Raw genomic sequence first — 27,057 nt, forward strand, 5'->3', positions numbered from 1 at the left:
GGTGCGGCCACCAGTAATGCCGGGAGATCGGTTGAATAGTTTTTGATTTTGACAATACTGTACACAAAATGTGATTTCACCAGATTTCCAGTCTATTTGAGGAGAATGATGTTTAAGCCAAGGAAGTCCAAGAAGAAACTCCGAAGTACAATGTGGTAGCACATAGAACTCAATGTTTTCCTTATGCAAATCTCCTACTTGCATGATGATAGGTTCAGTATGGTATAGCACCTTACAGTTCAGATTTTGTCCATTAACAGAGGAGATGTACAAGGGCTTGGCAAGACGAGTCACTGGAAGACTAAGTTTCTGGACCAGGGAGGCACCAATGAAGTTGCCAGAGGAACAAGGGTCCAAAAATGCAGAAGAGTTGAAAGACGTCTTGGAAGAAGTGTGGACCTGAACTGTAATGGTCAAACGAGGAGAGTTAATATTCACATCTAGGGACGCCAATCTTACTTGTCCAATATGCAAGCGTTCTCCTGGACACGGAGGATGTATAGAACAGTCTTTGAGAAAGTGCTCCGGACTGGCACAATATAGTGTGATGAGGTGGCAATGAAAGGCTGTATTTCCTTGGCTAACCCTGGAGAATCTCACCTGCTTCTTAATTAATGAGGCAGGAGGGAAGGGAGGTGTGTATATAAGATGGACAGTCAGTCTAATCTGGGCTCTTCCTAGGAGACAGCAAGTGGGCTGTAGGGGAGAGACAGAGCCTGCTGAGGAGTACACAGCCCAAGCTATGAGTGGCTCAAAGAGTGACATGAATTGTGAGTAGAATGTTGCAGGGGACATATGTTTAACCGGCTGAGGGAAGCTCAGCGGTTGTTAGTCAGGACAACCTGATCTGTTTAGTCAGTGACCAGACGGTCTAGGATTTTGTTTGTTCCTGCTTTTTGCTTATTTTTTTCCCTGCAACCTGTCTAATAAAACTGGCAAGGTGCCAGATTTGCATGATAAATGTTTGTTTGCTGGTTTATTGAGAAGAAACGCATCCTGTGGCGTGGTCCAGGACGATCCCAGAATGAATCCCGAGGACGGTTACCTAACAATAGGCACAAATTCTCATTGCGTCGATGGAATTTTTCCTGGTGCGTTAGGCAAAAGCGATCCACCTGCATTCCCTCGGCAGGAGGCAAAGAAGACGGAAGAGGTGAAGGTTGGAACACAGGATTAAGTCGGGGTAATCGCCGTGTTCGGGCAGGTTCTCTTTCCAAATTAAGTTCTTCCTGCCTCCGGCAAAACACAAGGGAATTTGGGTGGCTAAATGGATAAGTTCAGTCAAGTTAGTCGGAGGATCTTGAGCAGAGAGAAAATCCTTGATTCTACTGGAGAGTCCATTTTTAAAGGTGGCACGCAAGGCTTTCCCATTCCAAGCCAGTTTAGAAGCCAGTGTGCGGAATTGAACAGCATAGTCGTCCCCAGAGGAGTTACCTCGACTAAGAGTCAGAAGAGCCGTCTCGGCAGAGGAGGCTCGCGTGGGTTCTTCAAATACTTCGCGGAATTCTACAAGGAAGGCCGGCAGGTTCGAGGAGACCGGATCATTAAAATCCCAGAGAGGAGTAGCCCAGGCTTAAGCTTTTCCAGACAGTAAATTTACCACAAATGCCACTTTAGCACGCTCCGTTGGGAACTGATTCGTCATGAGTTCTAGATGCATAGAACACTGCCTCTACACAGCTTGGGATCTCTGTCAAACTTTGTGGGCAAGGATAAGCGAAGCTTGGACCCGGAAGAAACAGCTGACACAGGAGGAGGCTCAGGAACAGGTTGCTGCTGCTGTTGCTGCTGAGCGGAATGTTGATTCAGCTGTTGCGCTTGAAGAGCTAACTGCTGCGACTGTTGAGCCTTGATGGTGGACAGATCCAAAACATCTAGCAGAGGCCTTGGATCTTACTGTAAGGGTCACGGCAGGTGGTGGATCCTTTGGCCTGTGTTGATGATGAGGTGAGCAGGATGGTCTTGCTGCGGCAGGCTGGGATGAAGCGTGGTGCAGAAATATAAGACAAGGCGTGGTCAGGATAGCTATAGGTCAGGGCAGGCGGCACAGTAGCAGAATCAGGTACACGGATAGACAGGAACACCTTAGCTTCCTCTAGTGCCATAGCAGGGGGGGGGGGGGGGGAACGAGCTAGCAAAAAAAAAATATATAGGATGGTTGGAGCTACCCTTTAAATTAAAGTGGGAGAGGGATCTGGGAAAATGCATCTCTGAGGAGCAATGGCGTCAAACATATCGCCTACCGATAAAATTATCTAAATGTTCTAGTTATTTGGAAAATTCAAGAAAAATGATATATAGATGGTACCTCCCCCCAACACAAATGAAAAACATGTATCCAAGTGAAAACGATACGTTCTGGAGATGTACTAAACAAAAAGGGACATTAATGGAGTCCAAAATAATGACGGGCGATACAGGGGCCGGAGTAACGTGACGTCTATTGACTTGCATTGACGGGGGCGTGCAGTGACGTCACGAGGGGTGGAGCCGTGACGTAACTATGCTCCGGCCCCTGTATTGCCCGTCATTACATGCAGAGGGATCTCGCTCTGCGCAGTAATGATAGCGGGGTGCTGCACCAGTGATCCCCGGGGTCCCCAGCAGTGGGACCCCGGTGATCTGACATCTTATCCCCTATCCTTTGGATAGGGGATAAGATGTCTAGGGGCGGAGTACCCCTTTAACCCCTTAAGGACACATTACGTTCTCATACGTCTCCATTTCCGAGTCCTTAAGGACACATGACGTATGAGGACGTCATGTGTTTTACCGGCCCCCCGAAACCATCTGGAGCGGAGCCGGTGCCCGATGCCTGCTGAAATCGTTCAGAAGGCATCGGGGCATATCGCCCAGGGGGGTCATTATGACCCCCATGTCGGCGATGGCCGCAGATCGCTGGACAATTCAGTCCAGCGATCTGCGGCGGATTCCGGGTCAATCGGGTCTCCAGTGACCCGATGACCCGGAATTATTGGCTGATCGGGGCCGTCAGAGACGGCCCCGAACAGCCAGACCCAGCAGGGGTGAGGTGGCACTGGTGCCACCTCACGATCGCCCTGATTCATCGGCCGGATTACCGGCCGACCAATCAGGGCACCTGCTGCGGGTGTCACTCCCGCAACCCGCTCCGCCCCTCTTCCGGAGGACGTGAGCGGGTGCGGGACGTGCACCCTGGGTGCTGGGGACCCCGATCCCCGGCGTCAATGTTGGGATCGGGGCCCCAGGAGCAGTGGCGGCGGCGACGACGAGGGACTGACCTGTGCGGCGAGGATCGTTGGAGGTGAGTGACAGCCTCCTGCTGTTGCTTAGCAACAGCTCCCAGCATGCAAAAAGGGCATGCTGGGAGCTGTAGTTATGCAACAGCAGGAGGCAGACCACCACAACTCCCAGCATTCCCTTATGGGCATGCTGGGACTTGTAGTTTTGCAACAGCTGGAGGCAGATTCTTTCTATGGAAAAGTGTACCTTCAGCTGTTGTATAACTTCAACTCCCAGCTTGCACAATCAGCTAAAGTGCATGCTGGGAGTTGTAGTGGTGCATCTGGTGGTTGCATAACTACAACTCCCAGCATGCCCGTTGGCTGTTGGTGACTGCTGAGAGTTGTAGTTTTGCAACAGCTGAAGGCACACTGAGTTAAGTAGCAAACCAGTGTGTCTCCAGCTGTTGCATAACTACAATCCCCAGCATCCCCAGCCAAAGTAGTATGCCTCCAGCTGTTGCATAACTACAAGACCCAGCATGCCCTTCCGCTGTCCGTACATGCTGGGGGTTGTAGCTTTTGCAACAGCTGAAGGCACAGTGGTTGCAAAACACTGAGTTTGTTACCAAACTCGGTGTTTCACAACCAGAGTGCCTCCAGCTGTTGCAAAACTACAACTCCCAGCATGCACTGATAGACCGTACATGCTGGGAGTTGTAGTTTTGCAACAGCTGGATGTTTCCCCCCCCCCCCAATGTGAATGTACAGGGTACACTCACATGGGCGGAGGATTACAGTAAGTATCCGGCTGCAAGTTTGAGGTGCGGCAAAATTTCTGCCGCAGCTCAAACTGCCAGCGAGAAACTACTGTGAACCCCCGCCCGTGCGACTGTACCCTAAAAACATTACACTAACACACAATAAAATAAAAAGTAAAAAAACACTACGTATACACATACCCCTACACAGCCCCCCTCCCCAATAAAAATGAAAAACGTTTGGTACGCCACTGTTTCCAAAACGGAGCCTCCAGCTGTTGCAAAACAACAACTCCCAGTATTGTCGGACAGCCGTTGACTGTCCAGGCATGCTGGGAGTTTTACAACAGCTGGAGGCACCCTGTTTGGGAATCACTGGCGTAGAATACCCCTATGTCCACCCCTATGCAAGTCCCTAATTTAGGCCTCAAATGCGCATGGCGCTCTCACTTTAGAAGCCCTGTCGTATTTCAAGGCAACAGTTTAGGGCCACATATGGGGTATCGCCGTACTCGGGAGAAATTGCCTAACAAATTTTGTGGGGTATTTTCTGCTATTACCCTTTTAAAAAATGTAAATTTTTTGGGGAAACAAGCATTTTAGGTAAAAAAAATATATATTTTTTTACATATGCAAAAGTCGTGAAACACCTGTAGGGTATTAAGGTTCAAATTACCCCTTGTTACGTTCCCCGAGGGGTCTAGTTTCCAAAATGGTATGCCATGTGTTTTTTTTTTTTGCTGTCCTGGCACCATAGGGGCTTCCTAAATGCGGCATGCCCCCAGAGCAAAATTCGCTTTCAAAAAGCCAAATGTGACTCCTTCTCTTCTGAGATCTGTAGTGCGCCAGCAGAGCACTTTTCACCCCCATATGGGGTGTTTTCTGAATTGGGAGAAATTGGGCTTCAAATTTTGGGGGGTATTTTCCGCTATTACCCTTTTTAAAAATGTAAAATTTTTGGGAAACCAAGCATTTTAGGTAAAAAAAATATATATTTTTTTTACATATGCAAAAGTCGTGAATCACCTGTAGGGTATTAAGGTTCACTTTACCCCTTGTTACGTTCTCTGAGGGGTCTAGTTTCCAAAATGGTATGCCATGTGTTTTTTTTTTTTTTGCTGTCCTAGCACCATAGGGGCTTCCTAAATGCGGCATGCCCCCAGAGCAAAATTTGCTTTCAAAAAGCCAAATGTTACTCCTTCTCTTCTGAGACCTGTAGTGCGCCAGCAGAGCACTTTTCACCCCCATATGGGGTGTTTTCTGAATCGGGAGAAATTGGGATTCAAATTTTGGGGGGTATTTTCCGCTATTACCCTTTTTAAAAATGTAAAATTTTTGGGAAACCAAGCATTTTAGGTAAAAAATATATATATTTTTTTTTACATATGCAAAAGTCGTGAATCACCTGTAGGGTATTAAGGTTCACTTTACCCCTTGTTACGTTCCCTGAGGGGTCTAGTTTCCAAAATGGTATGCCATGTGTTTTTTTTTTTTTTGCTGTCCTGGCACCATAGGGGCTTCCTAAATGCGGCATGCCCCCAGAGCAAAATTTGCTTTCAAAAAGCCAAATGTTACTCCTTCTCTTCTGAGACCTGTAGTGCGCCAGCAGAGCACTTTTCACCCCCATATGGGGTGTTTTCTGAATCGGGAGAAATTGGGCTTCAAATTTTGGGGGTATTTTCCGCTATTACCCTTTTTAAAAATTTAAAATTTTTGGGAAACCAAGCATTTTAGGTAAAAAATATATATATTTTTTTTACATATGCAAAAGTTGTGAATCACCTGTAGGGTATTAAGGTTCACTTTACCCCTTGTTACGTTCCCTGAGGGGTCTAGTTTCCAAAATGGTATGCCATGTGTTTTTTTTTTTTTTTTGCTGTCCTGGCACCATAGGGGCTTCCTAAATGCGGCATGCCCCCCAAAAACCATTTGTCGCTCCTTCCCTTCTTAGCCCTCTACTGCCCGCCGAACAATTAACATAGACATATGAGGTATGTGCTTACTCGAGAGAAATTGGGTTTCAAATGCAAGTAAAAATTTTCTCCTTTTTACCCCTTGCAAAAATTAAAAAATTGGGTCTACAAGAATATGCGAGTGTAAAAAATTAAGATTTTGAATTTTCTCCTTCACTTTGTTGCTAATCCTGTGAAACACCTAAAGGGTTAATACACTTACTGAATGTCATTTTGAATACTTTGGGGGGTGTAGTTTTTATAATGGGGTCTTTTATGGGGTATTTCTAATATGAAGACCCTTCAAATCCACTTCAAAACTGAACTGGTCCCTGAAAAATAGTGAGTTTGAAAATTTTGTGAAAAATTTCAAAATTGCTGCTGAACTTTGAAGCCCTCTGGTGTCTTCCAAATGTAAAAACTCATACATTTTATGATGCAAACATAAAGTAGACATATTGTATATGTGAACCCCAAAAAAATATATTTTGAATATCCATTTTCCTTACAAGCAGAGAGCTTCAAAGTTAGAAAAATGCAAAATTTTAATTTTTTTCATAAAATTTTGGGATTTTTCACCAAGAAAGGATGCAAGTTACCATAAAATTTTACCACTAAGTTAAAGTAGAATATGTCAGGAAAAAACTATCTCAGAATCAGAATGATAACTAAAAGCATTCCAGAGTTATTAATGTTTAAAGTGACAGTGGTCAGAATTGCAAAAAACGCTCCGGTCCTTAAGGTATAAAATGGCCTGGTCCTTAAGGGGTTAAGGACCCAGACAATTTTCACTGTAGGACCCGGCCATTTTTTGAACATCTGACCACTTTCACTTTAAGCATTAATAACTCTGGGATGCTTTTACCTTTCATTCTCATTCCGATATTCTACTTTATGTTAGTGGTAAAATGTTATCGATACTTGGATCGTTTCTTGGTGAAAAATTCCAAAATTTTATGAAAAAATATGATTGCATCATAAAGTTGACATGTTTTTACTTTTGGAAGATATCAGAGGGCTTCAAAGTTAAGCAGCAATTTTCAATTTTTTCACAAAATTTACAAAATCCAAATTTTTCAGGGACCAGTTCAGTTTTGAAGTAGATTTGAAGGGCCTTCATATTAGAAATACCCCATAAATGACCCCAAATAAATAAAATCTGCACCCTTTAAAGTATCCAAAATGACATTCAAAAATCTTCATTTTTTAAACTCACATGTTCTTGTAGACCCAGTTTTTGAATTTTTACAAGGGGTAAAAGGAGAGAAATCTTCCTAAACTTTGTAATCCAATTTCTCTTGAGTAAGGAAATACCTCATATGTTTAAGTCAAGGACTCTGTGGGTGCATTACAAGGCTCAGAAGGGAAGGATCGACAGTGGGATTTTGAAGAGTTTTTCTGAAATGTTTTTTGGGGGGCATGTCACATTTAACCCCTTAAAGCGTACCTGTCATAGTGCAAAAAAAGAAAAAAAAGTGATATGTTACTCAGGACCCAATCCTGATCATGTGCATATCATTTGTATGTGTCTCGGACCTATATATCCAGAGATATAAACATATATCTGCGGGTGAGTTACTTTTTCATTGTGCAGGCTGGAGGGGGCGTGTCAGTCTGTCTCCCTCCCAGGAGCAAGCCTGGGCAGTCAGCCAATCAGTACTCTCTACTCTGTAGCCCTTTCCTCTCTGGTTTTATGCTGTACATGTTACACAAAGGAAGATACTTGGAGCTTGCCTGCAGTAATCAGAAGACATATGGTGAATTCATAACAGAATAAAATGTATAAATATAAGAGTAGATCTTTATAAAATTAGTGCAAGGATTTTTTAGATAAAAGTACAGCATTTTTATGAATACATACATGTTCTATCTGTTTTATCTTCTCCTAGCATAGCTGTCACTATGTGTGTCATTCATCTTTCATAGACTCCTGAATGTCTGATCAACTTCTTTGTCATTCAGGAGTCCGAGAAAGCTTTGACTATTTCAGCTTGCTGGGAGTTGTAGTTTAGTAACAAATAAAGCTGCAATGTTTGTAAATAACTGTGTTAGAGCAGTGTTGCCTCCAGCTGTTTTAAAACTACAGCTCCCAGCATGTCCAAACATCCTTTATCTGTAGTTTTGCATACACAATAAAAATCTCCAATACTGGATACCGGTATGCTTTACGGCCGGTATCCAGTATGCTGTAAAATCTAGACTAGTCTGTCTGGCTAAAAGACAGGCGACCCCTAGTGGTGGCTATTTTGAGCTTGAATTTCATGTGAAAATTAAAAAAAATTTAACAGGTGTATATTGTACTTTGCAGTGACATCAGTAATTTTACCCAAAAATCACAGCAAAATGGAAAAAAATCATATATATAAAAAACGACCAAAAATACCTTATTTTGGACTTTGAAATTTTTTGCGCATACGCCATTGACGTGTGGTTTAATTAATGATACATTTTTATAGTTCGGACATTTACGCACGCGGCGATACCACATATGTTTATATTTATTTTAATTTACTTGGTGTTTTTTTTTTTATGGGAAAAGGGGGTGATTTGAACTTTTATTAAGGAAAGGGTTAAATCACATTTATTATCTTTTTTTTTTTTACACTTTTTTTTTTGCAGTGTTATAGCTCCCATAGAGACCTATAGCACTGCACATACTGATTGCCAGCACTGTTCACTGCAAAGGCATAGCTTTGCAGTGATCAGTGTTATCGGCGGTCGATTGCTCAAGCCTGTATCTCAGGCTTGGAGCAATCAATCGCCGAAGGGACTTGCCGAAGGCAGGTAAGAGGACCACCGCTCGTGTCCCAGCTGATCGGGACACCACATTTTTACTGCGGTGGTCCCGATCAGCCCCACTGAGCAGCCGGGCAGCTTTCACTTTCGTTTTAGACGCGGCGTTCCACTTTGAACGCCGCGTCTAAAGGGTTAATAGCGCGCGGCACCGCGATCACTGCCCCGGATCCCGGCTTCAGATACATGCCGGGACCGACCCGATATGAAGTATGGTCACAGCGTGACCCTGCGTTATATCGTGGGAGTCGGCTAAGGACGTAAATATACGTCCTTGGTCGTTAAGGGGTTAAGAAGCCCCTATGCTGCCAGAACAGCAAAAAAAATAAATAAAATACCCACATGGCATACTATTTTGTAAACTACACCCCTCAAGGAATGTAACAAGGGGTACAGTGAGCCTTAACACCCCACAGGTGTTTGACGACTTTTCGTTAAAGTTGGATGTGTAAATTATTTTTTTTTTTCACTAAAATGCTAGTTTTCCTCCAAATTTTAAAATTTAACAAAGGGTAATGGGAAAAAAATGCCTTCCAAGATTTTGGGGGGGGGGGGGGGGAGTACGTAGTGTGTGTGTGTTTGGTGTATACTTTATATAACGGTGTGTGATTATAATTCACACACCGTTGTAAAAATAAAATTAATAATAATAAAACGGGGGGCCAAATGCAGCGTCCTGAATAATAGGACCAGGGTCATGCTGAAAAAACTGTGGCTGACCCTTGAGGACCTATCAGGGGTCGGGGGGGGGGATATTTATTTCTAATTTTTTTCTATTTTTAACCTCCTACCTGTCCCTGCTCACAATCTTCACAGAGGGGGGGGGGGTCCCTGGCTCCTTCTCACAGCTCTGCCTGCTGACTAAAGGCAGTGGGCTAGCAGAGCTGGGAGAAGGGGACATTAACCCCTCCCCTGCTGCTCTTGGTCGGACGATCGTTCAGCCAATATCAGAGCTGCTGGGGGGGGGGGGGGTGAGGAAATCGCCACCTCCCCATAGATACGGAATTACCACATATCGCCGGTGAATTCACAGGCGATCACCGACATGTGGGGGTCAAGACCCCCCCAGGGCATTTGCACGGGGTGCCTGCTGATAGATATCAACAGTCACCCTGGTCCGGTCCCCGCCCGGCGCCCTGGGTCTCCACTCATTACCTGTATTAATTGCACCTGTTTGAATTTGTCATCAGTATAAAGGACACCTGTCAACAACCTCAAACAGTTACACTCCAAACTCCACTATGGCCAAGACCAAAGAGCTCTCGAAGGACAAAAGAAACAAAATTGTAGACCTGCACCAGGCTGGGAAGACTGAATCTGCAATAGGCAAGCAGCTTGGTGTGAAGAAATCAACTGTGGGAGCAATTATTAGAAAATGGAAGACATACAGACCACTGATAATCTCTCTCGATATGGGGCTCCATGCAAGATCTCACTCTGTGGTGTTAAAATGATCACAAGAACAGTGAGCAAAAAGGCTACCATCAGTAACACTCTATGCCGCCAGGGACTCAAACCATGCAGTGCCAGACGTGTCCCCCTGCTTAAGCCAGTACATGTCCGGCCTGTCTGAATTTTGCCAGAGAGCATTTGGATGATCCAGAAGAGGATTGTGAGAATGTAATATTTTCAGATGAAACAAAAGTAGAACTTTTTGGTATAAACTCAACTTGTCGTGTTTGGAGGAGAAGAATGCTGAGTTGCATCCAAAGAACACCATACCTACTGTGAAGAATGGGGGTGGAAACATCTTGCTTTGGGGCTGTTTTTCAGCAAAGAAACCAGGACGACTGATCCGTGGAAAGGAAAGAATGAATAGGGCCATATATCGTCAGATTTTGAGTGAAAACCTCCTTCCATCAGCAAGGGCATTGAAGATGAAACGTGGCTGGGTCTTTCAGCATGACAATGATCCCAAACACACTGCCCGGGCAATGAAGGAGTGGCTTTGTGAGAAGCATTTCAAGGTCCTGGAGTGGCCTAGCCAGTCTCCAGATCTCAACCCCATAGAAAACCTTTGGAGGGAGTTGAAATTCTGTGTTGCCCAGCAACAGCCCCAAAAAATCACTGCTCTAGAGGAGATCAGCAACATTGTGTGTAAACCTTGTGAAGACTTACAGAAAATGTTTGACCTCAGTCATTGCCAACAAAGGGTATATGACAAAGTATTGAGATGAACTTTTGTTATTGACCAAATAATTATTTGCCACCATAATTTGCAAATAAATTCTTTAAAAATCAAACAATGTGATTATGTCTCTCATAGTTAAGGTATATGTATGATGCCCCACTGTATGTATATTCACTAAATATATAATATATATTTGAGGCATGCAAGAAATTCCTCCAATTAACAGTGTTCCAATGTTAGCTTAATGTCTGTATAATTTTTGTTTCTTAAAGGCCTTTGGGTTTATGACTCGTGTGTCCCTGCAAGCAGAAAAAATGAATCACCACCCAGAATGGTTTAATGTGTACAACAAGGTAATTCATTACATTTTTATTCCATCACCTTAGCTTAAACCACTGGTGCATTTTTTCATGGTATCACTTTACTGGGTTTTGTTGCTCAGATGGGAATATGGCTTCCTGCTAAGACTTTCACTGCTCAGATCTACAAGGTCCCGTGCTGGCACATGCAAAGTTACAACACAGGAATAGTTGTTAAATGTCAGAATAAATTTGTCACCTTTGCACGATCAGTATGTTCAGTCGGACATAGCATAGCAACAGCTTCTATCAGTTAATATACTGGCACAGTGTTCCATGCTGGCAACTATATGTGTAATATAAACTCATCCTCCTTTGACTTTACTGCAGTCAGCGATAAGTAGTTCTTTTGACTGTATCCTGGAAATATGACAGTAAATGTGTTGTGCCAAATGGGCAGATTTTCAGCCACTCCCCTTGTTAACCTTATTTAATGAGTTGTCATATAAATGTAACATAGTTTGAACATAGTAACCTAGTTTGAAAGGTTGACAAGAGTCCATTGAATTCAACCTAAACCTAACCCTACCAAAAGAAGGCAACCCCCCCAACGAGGCTGATACCAATTACTACATGACAAAGGAAAAATTCCTTCCTGACCCCAGTATGGCGATCAGAATAAATCCCTGGATCAACATTCTATCCCCATAATTCTAGTATCTCTAACCTGTAATATTATTGCTATTGTTGAGCGGCATAGGCCATATTCAATTCACGATATTTTGCGAATATATGGACGAATATTCGTCATATATTTTCAAAATTTGCATATTCGCAATATTCGCAGCCTTTTTTTCCTATGCACCATAAAATTTGCATGCGCATTCACCATAAAATTTGCATGCGCATGCGTAATATTGCATGATAAAAGAGCTAAAAGAAGGGAGGGATCAATATGCGCGAATCCGTGAATATGCGATAAATATTCGCATTGCGAATATTCGCGCCCAACACTAATTATTACTCATCCTAACCATAACCTGTAATATTATTAAAAAACATTCTATCCCTCTTGAATTTAGTGAGTCAGACATCTCAACTACATGTAGCAGAGAGTTCCATAGTCTCACTGCTCTAACAGTAAAGAATCAACGTCTGTGGTGATGGTGAAACCTTCTTTCCTCTTTGCTTTTCTTATCTCCTTGTTTCTTCGTCAGTTGAACCTCACTTTTGTCTAATAAGAACACTGCCTTCTTTGCCATAGCAACCAGAGCTCTAATAATAGCCAACAGACCTGACTTTGCCAGCACAATACTGGGGTTGGGGATGTTTCAGAAACATTTAGGGGGCTTTTTAGATTGTTGATAACTATGGAGCCCCTTTTTTAATTTCCAACCTGCTCTCCAGATATGAAAGGTAAGCTGTACTTGGTTGCTACACAATAAATCTCTAGATAAGTGAAAAAACATAAGTGAAATTTCTCATTTATGGTTATAATTTGTAATATGAGCACTAAATTATATTTTTTTGAAGTATAACTACAGCTTTATCTCAGTTTGTACAAAAATGACAGTTTTTGTGGTCACTGGCTGGAGGAGAAAGAGCAATGGTGTCCCTTGCAATGGTTTTATTGTGTTTCTCAGCCCTTTTCAATTCCTCCTGTGGGTTGGCTTTGTTTACAAGAACACCTTGCCATATAGGTTTTCCTGGGAGACTCCTTTTTTACCTGTGCCCAGAGAAGACAGGCTCCATGTGGATTTCTGATTTAGGAACACAAAGTTAGACATGCCAAAAAACCTCCCTCAAGTTTAAAGGAAAACTGTCAGCTTACTCCCCCCACACTAAATAGTGGTATTGGCTTGTAGTGCGGGGGATGCTGATCAGATTGATGCCTACCATGCCCGGATCCGCCCCGCCGTTCGGCCGAAATCTTCCATTTTCTGTATATGCTAATTAGATGTTAACTGGCACAGGCGGGTTACTGGCACTCTGACGTCAGTGCCGCTCGTCCGCAGCGCCACCCAGCTCATCAATATTCCTCCTCTCCCTCCGCCTCTCCCTCTTCATTACAGAGCGGGGAGAAGAGTGAGAGGCGAACGGATGGGAGGAATATTGATGAGTTGGGCGGCATTGTGGACACGCGGCGCTGACATCAGAGATGCCAGTTACACTGCTTGTGCCAGTTAGCACCTAATTAGCATATACAGAAAATCGAAGATTTCAGCCGAACGGCGGATCCGGGGATGGTAGGCATCAAACTGATCAGCATCCCCCACACTACCAACCAGTACCGCTGGTTAGGGGGGGGGAACAAGCTGACAGTTTTCCTGTTAGGATTCGGCTAGCTGGATGTGGATTCTCTGTGTCAGCGAGGGATTGGCGTGGACCGTGTCGGTGGACCGGTTCTAGGTTGCTACTGGTTTTCACCAGAGCCCGCCTCAAAGCGGATGGTCTTGCTGCGGCGGTAGCAACCAGGTCGTATCCACCGGCAACGGCTCAACCTCGCTGACTGCTGAGAAGGCGTGGGACAGAAGGACTAGGCAGAGGCAAGGTCACACATAGCAGAAGGTCGGGGCAGGCGGCAAGGTTTGTAGTCAATAGCAATAGCAGAAGATCTGTAACACAGGCTTTGGACAACACTAAACGCTTTCTCTGGCACAAGGCAACAAGATCCGGCAAGGAAGTGCAGGGGAAGTGAGGTTAAATAGACAGGGAGCAGGTGGAGGCTGATTAGACTGATTGGGCCAGGCACCAATCATTGGTGCACTGGCCCTTTAAATCTTAGAGAGCTGGCGCGTGCGAGACCTAGAGAGCGGAGCCGCGCGCGCCAGAACGTGACAGCCGGGGACCGGGACGGGTAAGTGGCTTGGGATGCGATTCGCGAGCGGGCGTGTCCCGCTATGCGAATCGCATCCCCATCGTGAATGTCAGTGCAGCGCTCCCGGTCAGCGGGTCTGACCGGGCACTGCAGAGAGGAGAACGCCGCGAGCGCTCCGGGGAGGAGCAGGGACCCGGAGTGTTCCGCGTAACATTTCCTTTAACCTACAATCTTACAGTGTTGATCCAGAGTAAGGCAAACCCACCATGAGACTGAGGCCAATTGCCCCACGACAGGGGAAACATCCCTTATCCTCATAAATCAATTATCCATAACGTGTAATATATTTTTCCAGAAAAAATCCAGGCCCCGTTGAACTTGTTTATTGAGTAAGACATCACAACATCATGTGGCAGAGAATTCTATAGCCTCACTACTCTTACAGTAAGGAATCCCATTTGTCATGATGGTAAAACCTTCTTTCCTCTAAACGCAGAGGATACCCCCTTGTCATGGTTACTAGCCTAGGTATAAAAAAAGATCATTAGAAAGATCTCTGTACTGTCCATTCATATATTTGTACATTGTGGTTAAATCGCCCACTAAATAACTAATCGAAATAACCCCATGAATTACCTTGGTCACCCACCTTTGCACAGAAGCAAGGAATGTGGCCTTGAATCAGTTAGCTAATGTGGCTGGGTTCGAAGGTGCAAATAACAGAATATTTGTGTGTTATTATTAATACTAAATAAGTCAGACATGAATAGAAGACCAGATACAGACTTGTTTACACACATTAGCAGCTGGAGAGCATACGGTTATACTATACTATTGCTACATACCTACCAACATTGAAAACTACATCACAGAATATGGCTCCACCTGTAAATGACATAAGTCTGCTTGTTTAGCAAATTAGGGAGAAGTAGTATGAATATCCCATCACATGTTCAAACAATCAGCGATCCAGTGGGTGAAACAGTCCCCATGGTGTTCCTGCACTTTAGCTCTCTTCTGTTTTTTAACTACTCTGCTTGTACAGGGTGCTTTTGAGTAACTTGCTCGTAAATGCTCATTTTATTAATCCTATAATAAACCTGGGTTGAATTCTGCTGCTATTGGAATTGGCAAACAAGCACAATGCTGGCAACTTTCCTGCGTTTTGTAACACATTAATAAGGGAAGTGTCAACATCCAAGGATGAGGCAAACAAAATATAAGGTTCAAGCCTCACCGAACCATGTCCAAAGATCCACACTAAGAAAAAAAAAGCAGCACAATGAAAATCAGTATACCTCATTTTTCACTCTTATATTTCACTAATTAGAATGGTTGCTATAACCAAAATGTTGCAAGAGTAAGATGAATGTAGTACTCAAACCTTGGTCATGCTGCCTTGTTTCTTACTGTAACGCTTTTATATCTACTTCACAGGATTCTAGCTATAGACAAGAGAACTAGACATGCAGTCATATGTACAAATGAATATTCACAATTCTGATAATTCTGATAAGGAAGAATAAAGTAAAGAGTTGCACATGTCTAATTTATGGCTGCTACATGTTTAATCTAACCATAAACCCAAGGTTACAGCTGACCATTGTAGCAACCATTACGCTGAATTGTCAATGCAACTGGGGATGATAACCTCAAGTGGTAACTTGAGACCCAATATAACAGAGTAAAGCAATGGATTCTGAATTTTTTTAAAATCAAAGTTTAAACTGTGCATGCCATAAGGTTTTTGTAAATCATAAGGTTTTTGGCAAGTAAACCACCACCATAACATTTTACCACATGGTATTAGTATACCCCTGTATAATCTGCCCATTGCTGCATAATGTAGAGATTAAAATTAGAACATAGCCTGCACTGTATGTAAGTTACATTGGAATATTCATTTAGGCATACAGCATCAAATCTTGTTGACTAGTCTCTTAAATGGCCTTTCTGTGCAAGACCTGGCTTGTGAGGACATTGCAGTAAGTTGATCAATTCAGGAAGGTTGTTGTTTAGGCACTATATTGTGTGACTTCTCAGCATTATGCTATGTCCAGATGACTCTTCACCAGTACTTTAAATGCAACTGGTATTCGGTTTCTATACTATGCACGACTAAGAAGATTATACAGAACATTTTAGAATACATTTACTATCCAGTATAACTCTATGGTTATTGTTTAGAGGCCTAAAAACATATTACAGACATAATTTGAGCATTTTACATTATACTTTAGAACATATCTAGATTTTAGAATTTGCGTTATGATTTTACTTTTCTATTGATGCATGTCTTTAAAATCTGTACAGACATTTATTTTTATACCATGGCTGTGGCCCAGAAGGGTCATTCCAACAATGAGCTGACACAAACTTTACACAAAGTACATCAGGGTGATATTTTCCATATCTTAATTTACAACTGGCTTATTCTGGAGATTCAGAATATTTATCACCTTCCATTCAGGTTTGGTCCAGCAGTTTAGATAAATTCCAGTGCCTCACAATCATCTGTGTCAATATATTTATCATTAAAAGATATATCCAGTGGTGAAAAACTTTTCCCTATCCTAAGTATAGGGGATAAATTTCAGATCGCGGGGGGTCCAACCACTGGGGCCCCCTGCGATCTCCTGTACGGGGCCCCGGCAGCCCTCGGAAAGGGGGCGTGTTGAACATGGCACGGAGCGACGGCTGACATGCCCCCTCAATACAACTCTATGCCAAAGCCGGAGCACTGCCTTCGGCAATCTCTGTCTCTGCCATAATGATGTATTGAGGGGACGTGTCAGCTGCCGCTATGTGTGGTGGTCGACACCCACTATCTGGCCAGCGAGCCAGGGCCCCGTACAGGAGATTGCGGGGGCCCCAGCGGTCAGACCCCCTGCGATCTGAAACTTATCCCCTATCCTTAGGATAGGGGATACGTTTTTCACCACTGGGCTACCCCTTTAAATTGGTTGTCTAAAGTAAAAAAAAAATACAGAAAAGAATAAACAAGCTACGCTATACCTCTATCCCTTACAGCTGACACAACGATGCCCCCAATCCTCTACTAGTCAGCGCTTTTTCTTGGTTCCTGCATCATGCCAACCACCAGAAACTGCCCTTGCTCAGCCAATGACTGACTGAGATGGGACACCACTGCAGCCAGTGATTGGATTAGCAGGAACATTTCTCGGAGTTCAACATGTGACATGAACTAGGAAGAAGCCAGTGACAAATGGAAGACCAGAGGCGTTGGTGTGTCAGCTACCAAAATAGCTAATTATAGACAAAAATAACCTAAAATGGAATACAAGTTTCTTGATTTGATCCTTACACCTAATTTAAAAGAATTTCAAGTGTTTTTAGCCAAAAATATGTGCGCTTGTATGTTCTATACTAAAAGTAATTTCATGTGTGTGTGCTTTCTTCTTGCAGGTTAAAATAACTCTGACAACTCACGATTGTGGGAAATTGACCAAAAAAGATGTGAAACTTGCTCAGTTTATTGAAAAAGTTGCCACCTCCTAATAAATTAATAAATCAAGTTAATTGTTTTGTGTATTGCAGTTCTTTATTTCTGGAAGTGTAAAAAATTTTTACAGATTTTTTGGTGATATAAGAAGTGCATACATTTTCACCCTCTCTTTAGTGGTACACTATACACTGACTGGCCACTTTTTTAGGGACACCTGTTTGCAATTGCACTTGGAACACCAATTTATTCTTTCCACAAATAGCTATTCAGCCAATGACATAACAGCAACTCAATGCATTTAGGCATGTCGATAACGTGCGGATGTTCAAACCAAGCATCAGTGTGAGGAACAACAGGGATTTAAGTGACTTTGAAAGTGGCATGGTTGTTGGTGCCAAACAGGCTGGTCTGAATATTATAGAAATGTGCTCCACCCACAGCTCACATCATCTCAAACAGTTTTTTTTGACACCTTAAGGACCAAGCCCATTTTGACCTTAAAGCGTACCTGTCAGATCCAACACATTTTTTTTAAATATATTACTCCTAATCTACACCTAATCCTGACCATGTACAATTTTTATGTGTCTAGCACCTTTATTTATTTTTTTAGTACACTTTTAGCTCACTAGTCTGAATTCCTCTCCAAGGGAGGGGGCATGGCCTCACTGTGTAGGTCTCCGCCCCTCCCTCAGTATGCTGTCTGCTCACATTTCCCTAGCATTAGCAAGACTACAACTCCCAGCATGTCCACACTGTCAGAGCATGTTGGGAGTTGTAGTTTTGCTAATGCTAGGGGAGATGTGAGCAGGCAGATGGTTTCATCTTCATTAGCATTAACAAAGCTAAAATTCCCAGCATGTTCACACTGTCATGGCATGCTAGGAGTTGTAGTTTCAGACAGTTTACTGTACCCTTAACCTCCTCCAACTATGCCCGCCCCGCTCCTCCGGGCTGTCAGCAGCGGCGGCAGCTCCTGCGGGGGTGTAATCTGCCTGCTCAGCCTGGCCAGGATAATTAGCCTTGCACATCCGTAACACTATAAAGGACAAACCCGGGTGGGGGTGTCTGGCAGCAGTGTCTGGCTGTGGTGTCGGGCGGAAATGTCCGGGGATCGGTGGTGTCCGGGGGGGGCAGCGGTCGGCAGCCCCCCTCCCCCTAAACATATATGAACATACTACCATGTGGTGGATGCTCGGGATGTGGGGTGATGCTGTTGCAACGGGAGCCTTCCCCATCTTGCTCAGAGGCTCACTGAGGTCCGGGCACACTCTTGCTCCCAGCACTGGACCTGCTGTCAATCAGAGGATGGGTCCATGACGTAGGTGATGACCGCTGGACACGGCATGTGTCCAAGCATGGAGGGGGGACCCCTAGTTGACTGGCTTTTTCACCCTGAATTAGTTAAAATTTTCTAATGAAAGATATTGCAAAACCTATTGGTTTTGCATGCTTTACAACTTATTTAAGTTTTTTTTTTTATCTGACAGTGCCCATTTAAGGACCAGGTCAATTTTATTTTTGCGTTTTCGTTTTTTCGTCCTCGCCTTCTAAAAATCATATCTCTTTTATATTTTCATCCACAGATGAATATGAGGACTTGTTTTTCGCATGACCAGTTGTTCTTTGTAATTACATCACTAATTTTACCCTAAAATGTATGGCGCAACAAAAAAAAAACTATTTGTGTGGGAAAACTGAAAAGAAAACCGCAATTTTGCTAATTTTGGAAGGTTCCGTTTTCACGCCGTACAATTTACGGTAAAAATGACATGTTTTATTTTATTCTGCGGGTCAATACAATTAAAATGATACCCATGAACATATACTTTTCTATTATTGCACCGCTTTAAAAAAATCGCAAACTTTTTAACCAAATTAGCACGTTTAAAAACCCTCTATTTTGACGACCTATAACTATTTCAATTTTCCATAAGAGCGGCGACATGAGGGCTCATTTTTTGTACCATTATCTGTATTTTTTTATTGATGCCAAATTTGTGTTTGCGGTCGGATTCTTATATGTACCATAACTAGGGTAACATTTGCATGGAGAATTCGGCCTGGGGTGTGCCTGGCTGGCCGTGAAGGGTATCCTATAGAAAGGGGGATACCCTGAGTGTAACTGTAGAAAAAAAGGGGAGGGAGGGTGGGGACACCTTGCATGCTGTCGACAGCACCTGTGTGGATGAGGTGGATATTTAAGGACCAGACTCCTCTCACAAATTAGGTTAACTGTTTCAGCTAACCACCACTTGTGGTTGGATTCTTATATGTACCGCCGTAAGTAGGGTACCATTTGCATGGAGAATTCGGCCCGGGGTGTGCCTGGCTGGCCGTGAAGGGTATCCTATAGAAAGGGGGCAAAAATACATCAGTTAGGTAATGCATGAATTAATGGCTAAGTATAACCTACTTCATATGAACCCGAAATAGACAACATGCTCCAGTTAACAGCCGTTGGTTGGAACGTGTCAATGGAACAGAGCGATAAAAGTGCCCTAACTTACTTAACATCTAAGTGATAACTGACAAAGAGAAGCCCCTACCCAGAAGCTGGCTCAGCTGTTATGGAGCCGAAACCAAGAAGGAATTCTGGATATACCACTTGGCACTACTGGACGCATAGCGCCTACCAGAATGGTACTACCAGGGATAAAGGTAACCCAAGTGACAGAGATAGGAAATGTTGGAGAATTGCTAGATAGACAGAAGGTACAATGAGTCGGTTAGATTGAGAAGTGGCCAAAACACAGACGTCAGTAGGTATTTAGATAGGTAGTGCGTGGAGAGAAAGAAAAAAAATTGCATGTGTCCCTTGCTACACATATAAGTATTCCTATTGAACCATGCTATACATAAGTGACAACAAAACATAAAAGAATATAACATACTTAACCTGAGGTTTTGTGTACCAGTAAGGCAGTATCCTCATACTTGCAGGCGTAAAGAAGATAATTACTGCTACGCCCTGAGGCTTATCGCAAAAGAAAATATACATGACCAGAAGGTTACAAAGACCAATATGGGCAAATCTACCAACATGTACACGTTTGACAAGACAAACATACAACAAAAGGCCCAGAAGCTACATCCACACCAAAGAACTTAGCACTAAGACGTGTACAGCTAAGACGTGTACAGCTAAGACAGTGCAATCTGCCTCAGACAGAATCGTATGTAACGCAGAAACGGAAACAACAGGAGGCTTGTGGACTGACAGTGCAATCTGCCTCAGACAGAATCGTATGTAACGCAGAAACGGAAACAACAGGAGGCTTGTGGACTGACAGTGCAATCTGCCTCTAACAGGGGCGAATGTGACGTACAAAAACAAAAGACAAGAAACAAGAAAGTTTGTAATGTACAAAGGAATGACAACAATATGAAGGCTTGAGGATTGTCGGGCAGCCTCTCTCTCCCGGGAGCATGTGACGTACGAATGCATGTAAAGTGACAACTCAAAGCTTACCTGGAATGGCGAGGTCAAACTGACTGTAACAAGGTGTATAAAATGACCAATGACCAAAAAGGAAACTATTAAGAGGAGGCTTTACGGATTGACGACAGCAATTGGCCTCCGACCACACTGAACGTATAGGGCTAAGAGGTAAAACCAATCTGGTCATACCTGCTTGGGTATCCTAGGAATGTTGCCACCTATAGTGATGTTCACCATACCTGACCTGCCTACAAGAACAATGTGACGCTATAACAGCCTAATATGCCTGACTTAAGCACATGAAAACGTGAGTGTAATACTATGAGCATAGCCTAATATACTTGACTAGCGCACATAATGTAAGCATAAAGTGACAGAGCTGAAACCAAAGAATGGGACAATAACTTTGGAACATACACTGTAAGGAACTGTATGCATATTACCCTGTAGGGAAATGTACGTATGTCACACTGTAGGAATCGTACGTATGTCACACTGTATGGTACTGTATGTATCGTATGCATGTCACACTGCAAGGAACTGTATTCATAGTACACTGTAGGGAACAGTATGAATGTCACTCTAGGTAACCGTATGTATTGTATGTGTCACTGTAGGGAACCATATGTATGTCCTACTATAGAGAACCGTTAATGTTGAAGCATGGTATATCACTTGAATTAATGTAACGCCGTATAACATAAGCGAAATGCCTCTAACAGGGGCGTATGTGACGAACAAAACAAAAGACGACAAGAGGCTCGTAGATTGACGATACAATCTGCCCCAGACAAGAACGTTTGTAATGTACAAAGGAATGACAACAATATGAAGGCTCGAGTATTGTCAGGCAGCCTCTCTCTCACGGGAGTGTGTGATGTACAAAAGGCATGTAAGTGAGGACTTAAAGCTTACCTGGAATGGTGAGCTCAAACTGGCCTTAAAAAGGCGTGTATAATGACCAGAAAGGAAACTATAAAGATGAAGTTATAGGATTAACAACAGCAATCAGCCTCCAACCACACCAAACATAAATAGCTAAGAGGTAAAACAACCTAGCGTACATGATGTAAGCATAACATGACAGAGCTGAACCAAAAACCGGGACAATATCTATGAAACATACACGTAAGGAACTGTATGCGTATTACCCTGTAGGGAAATTCATGTACATCACACTGTATGGAACCGTACGTATGTCACACTGTAAGAAACTGTATGCATAGTACCCTATAGGGAACGGTATGTATGTCACACTGTAGGGAACCGTATGCATAGTACCCTGTAGGGACCAGTATGTATATGATGCTGTAGGGAACCGTTAACGTTGAAGCATGGTATATCACTACAAGTAACGTAAACACCGTAAAACATCTCCGGAAACATCAAGGCGCTGTATATGAGCTTATAGTGACGTAGGCCCTGAACAACATTAATGTTCAATATAACAGCTAATTAACCACTAATACGCAGTATATGTAAGCCAGAGTAACAAACATAAATTACCAGTAGTAGAAACATAGGCCCATGTGTGAGCTAAAATAATGTGAAATGCCCAGTACCTCTGCTACAGTAACATTAGCCCCAAGTAACATTAGTGTACCATATATCAGTTATTAACACCACACAGCATATAGTTACTAGTTATGTAATGCAAATTATCAGCTTCAGTAACATAAGCACTGTATGACCACTATAGGGACAAAAATGCACCACATCACAGCTATGGAATGCAACACGTTATCGATTATATTAACACAAAGCCCAGTATATCAATAATACCAAAAAGAGCACAGTATATATGCTATGGTATCAATGCCTGGTACTGAATATCGATATAATAATGTGAATCACGGCATCAGCTCAGGTAATGCATGCCATGGGAACTAATGTAGCATAAATGTCAGTCACATATGCACCATGTGACAGCTCCAGAAAGGTATACATAATTTTATGTAATGTGCCTGCTATAGGAATATTTGCGTAGTGTGAACTTTAGGGGGTAAAGTGACTCATAAGAGTAAACATAAGAAACATAAGAGTAAAACGACAGCGCTGAACATGAAAAACGTGACCACAAGCCATGAAAACAATACTGTAAGAAACATATTTGGGTCATATTGAAGGAAGATGTACATGTTAAACCGCTAGGGAAGCATATGCACGTACACCGAGTAGGAACCTGGAGTAATGCTTTGTTGAACACAAGCGTGGTATACTGTGTGGACATAAGCACGGAACACTATGTAGAAGGTAAAGCATGGTATACTCTATGGGACATAGCATGGAACACTATGTAGAAGGTAAGCGTGGTATTCTGTGGGACATAGCATGGAACACTATGTGGAAGGTAAGCGTGGTATACTGTGTGAGACATAAGCACGGAACACTATGTAGAAGGTAAGCGTAGTATACTGTGGGACATAGCATGGAACACTGTGGAAGGTAAGTGTGGTATACTGTGTGAGACATAAGCACGGAACAGTATGTGGAAGGTAAGCGTGGTATACTGTGGGACATAGCATGGAACACTATGTGGAAGGTAAGCTTGGTATACTGTGTGGACCTGAGCACAGAACACTATGTGGAAGATAAGCGTGGTATGCCGTGTGGACGTAAGCACGGAACACAATGTGGACGATAAGCGTGGTATACTGTGTGGGAACATATGGCAGTACACAGTTTTGCTCGTTAACTGCTATTGCAACTGAGTGGAAACACAATCATGGTGCAATTGTGTAGAATGTAGCCGTGACTCAGGAAGCTAAATGAGGTCAGTACCCTGGATGAAATGAATACGTGTTATCCTACATGCAGGGAAACATAGGCATGTATGGTAACGTGTGGCACATTGTGAAATGAAAATGTGGAATACCATGTGGTATCATATGCAAGGACATCCTATCACACCTGACCTTCAACATGAACAACGTATACAGGAGCAGTACCACATCAGACACACATTTAGCCGTACCACAGCAGACATTCCCATACACAGGGACAGCTTATGCAAGTTACATAACCGGATAACCTGAACTGCACAACAAGAAATGTTTATCAATCACCTTTCTGAAGAACGTTACCCCTGGCAACCTTGCACGGCCCCCGGGGATGCCCCTCAGTAAATTGCAAGGCAGCAGTCAGCAACTTCTCCTTACACACTGCTCCGCAATGTTCATATGACAGCGTGTGCACCCATAACTAGTATGCAGTGTACCTAAAGCAGGACTTGTGCACAGATGCCGCATGTATGCCAGTAACCATGGTGCCGAGTAAACAAAGTGGGCTCGTGCATATGTAATACCTAGCTAGCCGCCCGCTGCGTGGCTGCCTGGACTGCCGAGCCCCCGAAGAGAACATCCGTACCTGCTGTAGTGACAAACGTTACCATGGCGCAGGCAAGCTGCGCTCTTACCTGACCCCTGTACCTGATGGAGGGGGAATGTAGGAACAGGAAGTGACCACTGGCCTAGACAGGAAATCAACCAGAATGACACCTTGCATGCTGTCGACAGCACCTGTGTGGATGAGGTGGATATTTAAGGACCAGACTCCTTCCACAAATTAGGTTAACTGTTTCTGCTAACCACCACATATAAACCTTAAAATCGTTTTTTTATTCATTTTTTTTAATAAAATGTAACAAAAAAGCAGCAATTTTTGACCTTTTTTTTTACATTCACGCCGTTCACTGTACGGGGTCATTAACATTATATTTTAATAGTTCGGACAGTTACACATGTGACCATACCAAATGTGTTTATTATATTTTTTTTACACTTTTTGGGGGGTAAAATGGGAAAAGGGATCATTTACATTTTTATTGGGGGAGAGGATTTTTTGGGTTTTATTTTACTTTTTTTTTTTACACTTTTTATTTCCCCATAGGGGACTATTTATAGCAATCACTTGATTGCTAATACTGTTTATGCATAGCACTGATCAGTCTTATCGGCGATCTTCTGCTCTTGTCAGCTGGAAGGCAGATTAGTGCAGAAGACACCGGAAGGCGGCGAAGGCAGGTGAGGGGACCTCCATTCCCCATGTTAGCTGGTCTGATTCCCGCAGCCTGCGGATGATCAGATCAGCCAAAACTGTAGCCGCACTGCCGCAGAGGGGTTAATGGTGGACATCCGTGCGATCACAGATGTCGGCATTACTGGCGGGTCCCTGGCTGCTATCAGCAGCCGGGACCTGCCGTGCATGACGCCTGCATCACTCTGATGCTCACGGTCATGTATAGGACGTAAATGTACATCCTGTACATTTACGTCCGTGGTCGTAAAGGGGTTAAAACATGATAATTAGTTCCCTGTACTTCCATGGTATCCTTAGTCATCAGATAGAGCACATTAGGGATGTGATGGAATGGAAGAGTCGCATCATGGATGTGCAGCAGACAAATCTGCAGAAACTGAGTGATGCCATCATGTCCATATAGACCAAAACCTCTTAAAGGGGTAGTCCACTGGAAAACATTTTTTTTTTAAATCAACTTGTGCCAGAAAGTTAAACAGATTTGTAAATTACTGATATAAAAAAATCCTAATCCTTCAAGTATGTATCAGCTGCTATATGCTCCACAGGAAGTTCTTTTGTTTTTAAATTTCCTTTCTGTCTGACCACAGTGCTCTCTGCTGACACCTCTGTCCATGCCAGGAACTGTCCAGAGCAGGATAGGTTTGCTATGGGGATTTGCTCCTACTCTGGACAGTTCCTGACATGGACAGAGGTGGCAGCAGAGAGCACTGTGGTCAGACAGAAAGGAAATGCAAAAAGAAAATAACTTCCTGTGGAGCATATAACAGCTGATAAGTACTGGAAGGATGTAGGTGTTTTAATAGAAGTAATATACAAATCTTTTAAACTTTCTGGCACCAGTTGATTTTAAGAAAACTTTTTTTTTCCAGTGGAGTACCCCCTTTTTTCCAGTTTAGAGCACCTATTAGAAAGTATGCATGAAAAATTAAGACCGATCTGAGTGCAAATGGAGTACTAGCAAGGTGTATCTAAAAAAAGGCTCAAGGTATGTATGTGTGTGTGAGTGTATATATATATATATATATATATATATATATATATATATATACACACACACATAGAACATAAAAACTGACTAGCACAGCAGAAAAACTGAAGGTTCATACACAAATAGTAATAAAGTAGCAAAATAATAACCCTACATCAACAAATATATAGTGGGCAAAATATACTGCAAAATTAATGTATGTGAGATCATTATGGTAATTTAAATCAAGTGGTAAGCTTGTATCTAACTACAAGATTAAAAACACTTCCCTTGTAAATTCAGTCTTAGTTTTAGTGTTCAGTCCCAGCAACACTGAAACTGGACAAATCACCTGCATGCTTTAAAAAAAAAAAAAATTATAATAATTATTGTACATAAAAGGGACACTGTGGAGCTGGAAAGGGTGCAGAGAAGCGCGACTAAACTAATATAGGGCATGGAACATCTTAGCTATGCAGCGCGATTAAAGGAGTTACAATTGTTTAGTCTTGAGAAGAGACGTTTAAGGGGGGATATGATAAACGTATATAAGTATATTAATGGCCCATACAAAAAATATGGAGAAAAACTGTTCCAGGTTAAACCCCCCCAAAGGACGAGGGGGCACTCCCTCCGTCTGGAGAAGAAAAAGTTTAGTCTCAAGTGGCGACACGCCTTCTTTACCATGAGGACTGTGAACTTATGGAACAGTCTACCTCAGGAACTAGTCACAGCAGGAAAAATTAACAGCTTTAAAACAGGATTAGATACATTCCTGGAACAAAATAACATTAATGCTTATGAAGAAATATAAAATCCCATCCCTTCCCCAATATCGCGCCACACCCCTACCCCTTAATTCCCTGGTTGAACTTGATGGACATATGTCTTTTTTCGACCGTACTAACTATGTAACTAACTATGTAACTATGTAACATTAATCTGGGAGTTGTAGTCGTGCAAGCCAGGGAAGGGAGCGGTAATGCGCTCCGCTCCCTGGGTGAGGGTGATAAGAAAATCACTGTAATTTCATATTTCCAGCCGGGTCCTGTGACACAGAACCGTGCGAGAAATTTGAAATTATAGTAAAGTCTGCGGAGCCGTGGTAAGGAGCCCAGACGGACATAACTCTGCAGCTGCCCGGGACATGTGCAGGAGCCGTCCCTGCCATCTCTCAGAGTGTACCG

At 43.0% G+C, this 27,057-nt stretch overlaps 1 protein-coding gene across 2 annotated transcripts in view; it reads left to right on the top strand.

Moving 5' to 3' along the window:
- PCBD2 (pterin-4 alpha-carbinolamine dehydratase 2) overlaps positions 1-17,501 on the top strand; it is a 569,567-nt gene extending 552,066 nt beyond the window's left edge. For both annotated transcript variants that reach the window (XM_056516639.1, XM_056516638.1), the window contains exons 3-4: positions 11,110-11,190; positions 17,381-17,501. In XM_056516639.1, coding sequence (XP_056372614.1) covers positions 11,110-11,190; positions 17,381-17,473 — 174 coding nt within the window. In that variant the 3' untranslated portion in view covers positions 17,474-17,501. The remainder of the gene's footprint in view (positions 1-11,109; positions 11,191-17,380) is intronic.
- Positions 17,502-27,057: the final 9,556 nt, after the last annotated feature.

Source organism: Hyla sarda, chromosome 4, assembly GCF_029499605.1.
Source record: "Hyla sarda isolate aHylSar1 chromosome 4, aHylSar1.hap1, whole genome shotgun sequence".
Taxonomy (NCBI): Eukaryota; Metazoa; Chordata; class Amphibia; order Anura; family Hylidae; genus Hyla; species Hyla sarda.